This window comes from Pygocentrus nattereri, chromosome 18, assembly GCF_015220715.1.
Source record: "Pygocentrus nattereri isolate fPygNat1 chromosome 18, fPygNat1.pri, whole genome shotgun sequence".
NCBI lineage: Eukaryota > Metazoa > Chordata > Actinopteri > Characiformes > Serrasalmidae > Pygocentrus > Pygocentrus nattereri.
This window is the reverse complement of record NC_051228.1, coordinates 11,698,823-11,707,398: the sequence shown is the minus strand read 5'-3', so window position 1 is coordinate 11,707,398 and position 8,576 is coordinate 11,698,823. Positions and strand designations below refer to the sequence as shown.

General features: G+C 42.3%; 1 protein-coding gene across 1 annotated transcript; it reads left to right on the top strand.

Annotated features, from left to right (window-relative positions):
- The first annotated feature begins 6,540 nt into the window (after positions 1–6,540).
- On the top strand, positions 6,541–7,669 carry LOC108410536 (olfactory receptor 1496-like). Its single transcript, XM_017681659.2, has one exon. The coding sequence runs from the start codon at positions 6,638–6,640 to the stop codon at positions 7,646–7,648; it is 1,011 nt and encodes a 336-aa protein (XP_017537148.1). The 5' UTR covers positions 6,541–6,637; the 3' UTR covers positions 7,649–7,669.
- Positions 7,670–8,576: the final 907 nt, after the last annotated feature.

Genomic DNA, 8,576 nt, shown 5'->3' with positions numbered 1-8,576 from the left:
TATCTTATCTTCTGAGCTGCTGGCCTGGGGACTTCTGGGGTTGTCCCTGGGAGGGGGCCAGCAGAGGGTGACGGTAGCAAGGCGCTCAGCCTGCACCGCCTGTTGCTAGCAGAGGGTGGTGAGGAGCCATGGACTAATCAGGCTCACTCGATACACCTGCGAGCTCCCCTATTTAAGACTGCAGCAAATTGCAGTGTTTGTTGCACCTTTGTAGAGGGGTGACCAGTAAGGTCTTTGAAAAGAAAAGAAAAGAAAAGAAGAGAGCTGGAAAAATAAAAGCGATAAATTGCCCCAAAAATTACTTAAAAGCTCAAAAGAAGACTTGAAGAAGAAACGGCTCCAAGCTATGCAAAAGTGTTTGCTTCTCAAAGACAAACAGGCAAAACATAAAGCTGACCTTCCTTTCATAATCACACAGGAAGTGTCTTGTTTTCTCATTATCTTTATTTCACTTTTTCTAACTCAGCCTTTGTTTGAGCACACTGCTTTTGGTCTTTCTTTTGTTTGCTGTTTTTCCTGTCTCTTCATTTCCACCTTCCTTGAGCTGCTTTGCCCATGGTTGCCTGTGTGGCGCAGTGGTAACACAATGGACTGCCGATCAATACAGTGGCAGTTTGATCCGGGGTCTTGGTAAACTTATTTGCAAAGTCTACCACACACTCCATTGCCCCTATCTATCTCCTTACTCCCTTTTTTGTTACTGGCTTTCAGTTCTGCACTTTGGTCCGCCCAAGCTCAGAGCACTCAGCAGAAGCAAAATCCAAGTCAATAGCTGACAGGGACGTGGGCACTGCGGAGAGAAGAGCAACCACTTCTGGTTCCACATCATCCACAGATCAAACAGAGCCAATGAAAGACTATTGACAATCAACTTTTTCACCTGCTTGAAGCTTTCCTGTGCATCAGTCATCCACTTGAAGTCACGGTCAGGTCGCCTTAAGCATAAATGCATAGGCCCAAAAATTGTAGCATGGTTGGGTAGGAATTTTGAGTACCAGGAGTGTAGCTCAAGAAAAGAACAGAGCATTGCAGCATCCATCTGTGTTGGTGAATTTGTGATGGCTTGTATGTGTGTCATCTGGCAAAAGGCAGTTTGTGGAGACCATGTGTCCCAGAAAAGGCCAGTTGTATTGATGAAACTGGCACTTGTCATGATTCAGTTGCAGGACAGGACATTCTAGACGGTGAAGCACAGCTTGCAAGGTCTTGTCATGAGCGGTAATGTCCATTCCATGGATGATGACATCATCTGTGTAATGCTCTACCCCTGGCAGATCAATAAGGATGATTGACATCATTTTCTGATAGGCAGCAGGAGCAGACTCTAGAGTGTAAGGTACCTGACAGATAATGAATTGGGTTGATGAAGGCTGTTAGATTATGAATGTACTCATGTAAGGATACATAGTAATTGGCACTGTCCAGGTCGATTGTTGAAAACAAAATGAGCAAGGTTCAGCTATGGCACAAGTGACGTTGAGACATGAGACATTTTCAGTGTAAATTTTATAGGTTTACATGCACTGTTTGTCAAGAACAAGTCTGTGAAGACTGAAGGCTTTGTTTAAAGTATTGAATTTTTTGGATATATGTATATATGGAATGCAATAAATAAAGGCAATTTACATTTAATTTTCATTTACATTCACTTACATTTGTTACAATAAATTAAACATTTTAAAAATAATATTCAATATTTATCAATATTTAGTAATAGCATTAAAATGAGTACGTATAACACCCAGCAATCTTAGCAGCAAAACGGGAACGGTAGGAACTCAGTCAGGATAAGCACCTGGAATGCAGCCCAGGCCAGGATGTGGGCCAGGAAAGGAGTCTGGTTAAGCCACAGAGGCCAGGAGCACTGGCCTAGCAGTGGGGACAGGCTGAAAGGGGCACTGGGAAGCCAACTGTGGAGCAATCTTTTGGTCTAGCACTAGTGAGTAGCTCCCATTTGTGTTTGTTTTTTTTTTTTCTTCTTAATTTTTATCTTTTTAATAGTTCATTTATTTGATGAGGCAACTTAGGGAAGCTGTGCCCTCTCGAAACATGCTAGTAGAGAGAGTCTTGGTCTGTTTTTTTGCTGTGAAAGTGCTTCCTTCACTCTCCTGGTCAGCCGCTGCGCTGCAACATGGCCGCTTTGATTACACACAGGATCAGCTGATCGTGCTGAAGCCGGTCAGCATGGCGGCCAGGACAACAAACATCCCCGAAGAGCTTTGGAGATAAACACACAGGGGATGCAGAGGAGGAACAAAACAGCGCACAGGGAAAGCGAGGATGAGACGACGGATGCTTATGGAGAAGAGGGGATATAAGCTGCGTTTCCCCTCTCTCATCATGGGTAACGTGAGGTCGCTGGCTAATAAGATGGATGATAGCCAGGAGTCAGAGGGAGTAACAGGAGTGTAGTCTAATGTGCTTTTCAGAGACATGGCTACACCAGGACATCCCGGATGACAATGTTTCCATTGATCACTTCCAGACTATTCGGGCCGACCGGGGCTGCACCGAGAGCGGTAAGCGCAAAGGAGGAGGGTTGGCTGTGCTAGTTAATAAGCGCTGATGTAACCCTGGTCACATTATTATCAAGGAACATGCCTGTTGCCCAGACATTGAGCTGTTGGCTGTCGGACTCAGGCAATATTATTTACCATGCAAGTATTCACATGCTAATATTGTGACTGTTTACACCCCCTCCACCCCCCCGCCAACCTGACGTCGGCATGTGACGTCATTTATTCAACTATAGCGCGTCTCCAAACTCAACACCTGAGTGCCTTTATCACAATATTGGCTGACTTTAACCACTACCAAACTTCACTCATTATGTGGACTACCCCACCAGAGAGGAAAGAACACTGGACCTGCTGTATGCTATTGTTAAGGACATATACAGCTGCTCCCCCCTCTCCTTCTGGGTAGATCAGACCACAACTTGGTGAACCTTAGTCCCTGTTATGTGCCGCTGGTGAAGAGTCAGCCTGTGACCATGCGGACAGTGAGTAGATGGTCTGAGGAGACTTACAAGGCCCTGCAGGATTGCTTTGAGGCTACTGATTGGCCGGCGTGCTGTGAGCCGCATAGAGAAGACATTGATGGGCTCACAGAGTGTATCACGGACTACTTTAACTTCTGTGTGGACTACACTGTCCCAACCAGGACCGTTAAATGTTACCCAAACAACGAGCTGTGGGTAACAAAGGACATTAAAGCTCTCCTCATCAAGAAGAAGAGGGCCTTCAGAGCTGGAGGTGAGAAAGATCCAGAGGGAACTGAAGACCGCTATCAGGGAGGCTAAGAACAAATATAGGAAGAAGCTGGAGTGGAAACTCCAGCAGAACAACATGAGGGAGTTTTGGAATGGAATGAGGACCATCACCAGCTTCAAGTCCTGCAAAAACAGCGCAGTAGAGGGCAGAGTGGACGGGGCCAACAAGCTAAATCTGTTCTTTAACAGATTTGACACTGCAGGCTCTGTCCTCCCCCGTCCTGACTCCTCTGCTGCCGATCCTCAGCAGCCCATTCCACTCACCCCCCTCCCCCTCCTGATAGCCTGCCCCCCTCCTGTGACAGCCCATCTTACACCTCCACCCCTCCCCCACGTCGCCTCATGCCACATGTCAGACTCACAGTGAGTCTCACTGCTGCCCAGGTGAAAAGACAACTGAAGAGACTCCACACAAACAAGGCTGCAGGCCCTGATGGGGTCCCCACCAGGGTGCTTAAAGCCTGTGCCTCCCAGCTTTGTGGAGTACTGCAACATGTCTTCAACATGTGCCTGAGTCTCCAGAGGGTCCCTATGATGTGGAAGACATCCTGCATTGTTCCTGTTCCAAAGATGCCGTGACCCTGTGACGCCAAGTACTACAGGCCAGTGGCACTGATGTCCCATGAAGACCATGGAGAGGCTCATCTTGGATCAGCTCTGACTAGCCTTTTCTGGACCCCCTCCAGTTTGTCTATCAGCCCCACCTGGAAGTTGAAGATGCCATCATGTACTTGCTCAACCGAGTAAACATTCATCTGGATGAACCAGCCAGCACTGTTAGGGTCATGTTTTTTGACTTCTCCATTGCATTTAACACCGTCTGGCCTGCTCTTCTGGGTGATAAGCTCACAGTGATGCAAGTAGATGGCCCCCTTGCGTCCTGGATTGTTGACTACCTGACTGGCAGATCACAGTATGTATGCCTGCAGCACTGTGTGTCGGACAGAGTGGTCAGCAATGTTGGAGTTCCACAATCTCCCTTCCTCTTCACCCTCAACACCACAGACTTCAGCTACTGCACAGAGACTTGCCACCTTCAGAAAATTTCTGATGACTCTGCAATAGTTGGATGTATGGTGAGAGGTGAGGAGGAAGAGTACAGGGCGACGGTGAAGCACTTTGTCGCATGTGGAGCCGAACACGCGGACGGCAGTGTTGGAGAGGAGGACGCTGTCTAAACTGCAGGCCATTATGGACAATGGCTCCCACCCACTCTACAACACAGTGATGAGACATAGCTCATTCAGTGCAAAACTCATTTTACCAAAATGCACCACAGAGCGCCACAGGAAGTGATTCTTACCTGTGGCCATCTATAACTCCTCCCTCATTGTGTGATTCGCAAAGTTTGGTTCATCTGTGCAGTACTCAATACCAAACAGTACTGTTCATATGTGTAATAATAATAATAATAATTGTGTGCAATAACTCAGAGGTACAATAATTTGAACTGCCTTATACTAGATGTCACCACCACTTTACTATATTAATAAGAACTTAAATCTCATGTACATATTGCAAATTTCTCTTTATCTTTGTTTTAAATTATTAAAGTGTTTATTCTTTTACATAAATGGTTGCAACTGTAACAACTACAATTTCCCTCTGGGATCAATAAAGAATTCTGATTCTAAAAAGCAGCTCTAGGGGCCAGTACCAGAGAAGCAGTCCTACAAGCCTGCAATACAACAGGTCTGGGAGTTGGCACAGGAACAGGAAACAAGGAACAGAACAGGATGAAGAGCCTATATGTAGACCTCAGGCTTAGTCATACCATCACAGTAAAGATTCTACAACTATAATGTCTTAGATAGGACAGAGATTTACCAAACTTCCTGATCCTTTCCATTGTGCCCCAAAACTTCTCAGGAAGACCTGAGTTGGGTGGCAGCCATATAGGGCAAGCTACTTACTGCAACCTTCATTGCTTTTCAAGGTTTTGTTTTATGAATGGATACACATAGGCAGACTGCATGCACTGAATGGCTTTATTATGGCAAATCCAATACTCATAGTTTTTACAAGCAGATGATAAAAACAGGCAGACAGATGCACACAAGGCAGATCTATTGAGCAAAAATGAGTAAACAAAGCAAAAGCAAGAGACAGTGAAACAATCAAAAGAAACTTGGCTAAGCACCTGGGCAACACAGAGACTTGTATACAGGGGTGTCATGTGCAACTCCCAAACTGATCACCAGGGGTCATCCTCTCCAGAATTCTGACTGCCACTCACCCACACCTGTTGTCAATCTCCATTCATCAACTCTGCTATAAATACTATAAGTGCATAGGTGGAATTTCCCTGTTGTGGGACCAATAAAGGTCACTTAACTTCAGTCCTATGTTATTTTCTGCCAAAAACACTGCTGAATTCATCAGAGATACATAAGTAGTTAAAGTTGCCCAAATATTTTGTCAACATCACATCATTAGCTTTGACAATGCCTCTGATTTTGGTAGGGGACACTGACTGGACTGCAATTACATTTCAGTGCAGTATAATTTCTGCACATTTTTGCTGGAAATGCTGTAAAATTCCTCATAATTGTGAGGTCAATTACTTGATGTGTCTCTCTTTTGTTCTTTGTTACATATGTGGCAGTAAAAAGTCATGCAGAGACTTGTCTTACTTGGCTTCCTTAAAGTTCTATTGAAGAACAGGGCTGTAGGGAATAATATCACCAGAGACCAAACATAAATATAAGTGGTTGTCACAGATATGCTAGCAGTCTTTCGCAACTGCAGAATGTACAGTATCAATAGTGCAACTGATACAGTGACAATAGTTATCTCATTGCCCTTTTAAACGTTTATGTTGTCATTAATATTGTAAAGCATTAATTGTTTAATTTTGTGTAACTATTATTGCACTGAAATGCTTTTATTCAAGATTCATTTATTGTCATATGTACAGCAGAACAGGCTGTTACACTGTACAATGAAATTCTTACTTTGCTGTTGCTCCATTCACCAAATATAATCTTAAGAGAATAGTAAGTAGTAAAACAGTAGTAAAAAGTAAAAATGTACAGTATGTGCGAAGTTGAAATAAAATTAAAGTTACACATGCATATGTGCAAATATGCAGAGCAGCTGTTCATAAAGTGTATCAAGTAACAGATGTAAACAGTAAACAGTAGTGTTCTGTGCAAGTAATAGATGTAAACAGCAAACAATATTGTTCTGTGCAGGTAATAGATCTAAAAAGTATTGTTCTAACAGCAGCACTACAGTGTATGTAAGGTGCAGTGCATATATTTTAACAAGATATTAATTTAAGTGATATTTTAGCGATAATTAATTTATTAATTTTGAATTCTAAAATAATGGAAACCATTTTTCTTGCAGGTGTTTTGAAACCAGATGGCTGCTAACTTGACTTCCATGCAGTCAGTGTCATCAATAAATGCCACGTTTATTCATCCCTCCAGCTTTTACATCACTGGACTTTACAATGTCCCACATGCAAGATACTACTACATGTTTCTATGTATTGTGTATGCATTGACTGTTTTGGGGAATTCATTTATAATGGGCACCATATATCTGGCACGCAGCTTACACACTGCTAAGTATGTAGCTGTCTTCAACCTGGCCTTGTCTGATCTGTGTGGAAGCTCTGCTCTCATTCCAAAGCTTCTGGACATGTTTCTGTTTGAGAATCAGTACATATCTTATGAAGCCTGTCTAGCAAACATGTTTTTTGTTTATGTCTTTATGACCCAACAGTCTCTTACTCTGCTTGCTATGGCCTATGACAGACTAATTGCTATATGCTTTCCACTGAGGTATCACGCAATTGTCACCAACACTGCAATGGCTTTGTTCATGAGTGTTATGTGGATTCTTTCTATAAGTTTCAATGCTCTGCTTGTAGGTCTAGTTACCAGATTGTCATTCTGTAGATCTACTACAGTTAACAGCTATTACTGTGAACATGGCCCTGTGTCTAAATTAGCCTGTAATGATTACTCCATAAATTCCGTAATTGGCAATGTCTGTACTGCTACACTGCTTTACCTTCCATTGATATTAATAGCTCTCTCATATGTTTGTATTGGTTTTGCATTGCACAAGATCTCACATAGTGTTGAGCAAACCAGAGCTTTAAAAACCTGCACCTCCCATGTGATATTAGTGGCCATGTTTTATCTGCCAATTATTGGTGTTTACACTGCAGGTCGTACAACAACTGTAAGTACAAATGTCAGAATAATCAACACTGCTTTGTCACAAACCATTCCACCTATGTTAAACCCCATCATATATACACTAAACACAGAGGAGGTACTGCAGTCTATTAAAGTTCTCTACAAACGAAACAAAGTGAATTCTACAATGGAAAGAGCTGTGAAAAGGTCTGTGAGGAATTAAAGTGACACACTATAAACTGAACACTGAAGTGATCACTATAAATTGTCCTTGTGAGAGAAATAACCATGGGATTTTCATTTGTTTACTTACTATGGCTATTCATACCAGAGCCTAGAGAGACTAGTCTGGTAAAATGAATTTTGGCAAGGAGAGATTTTGTTTTATACATACAGAACAATAATAATTTACAATAATTAGTTATTATGTACATCTATATATGCTTAACGTAAAACTCAGATACTGGATAGGTAAAATGTATAATTAGGTAAATATTTATAAAAATGCATTACACGTTATAGCCATGTTTATTATGCATTATGAATTGTTAACATAATACATCATAAGTACTGTTCATAATAAATTATAAGAACTCATAAGTCGTATTTGTCCACTCTAAGTAAAGTGAAGCATACTGTTCTAAAGCCTCCTCCAGTGTTAAGAGTGAGGCTTCAAGTTGAAGTATTTCTTGAAAGATTTACTCAGGTGCTAAAACACACACAATAAATCACATTACAGGCTTCAAATGTCATATTTTAAAAACTAGTGGTGTTGCCATCAGTGTTTTACCCAAGGTGGGGAAGTCAGTGTACACCACCGTTAGCTTGACACTAACTTAACACTGCATATCCAATAGAATACTAGCAGAAATTAACATTACTGTAGTGTAGTGTTGGGATGTTACAGAGTAAAGGGTTCTAGTGTTTGATGTTAGAAACAGTGAGGGAACAAATTACAATGACAGCACTCCACAGTGACTTCATGCTCAATGTGATGTCAGAGGGGGTTCAGGGGAGGGGCTGATGGGTACTTGGTTTGCTGTGATGTAATGTAACATTGAAAGTGACAGTGCTGGGTAAGAAAAGCACATTGTAGCAGTAATTCTAGGCTGTACAGCCTGTTTGGAGCATCTCAGTATTCAAGACTGAAG

Coding starts and splice junctions, on each gene's coding strand:
- LOC108410536 (XM_017681659.2), top strand. CDS start 6,638: ATGGCTGCTAACTTGACTTCCATGCAGTCAGTGTCATCAATAAATGCC.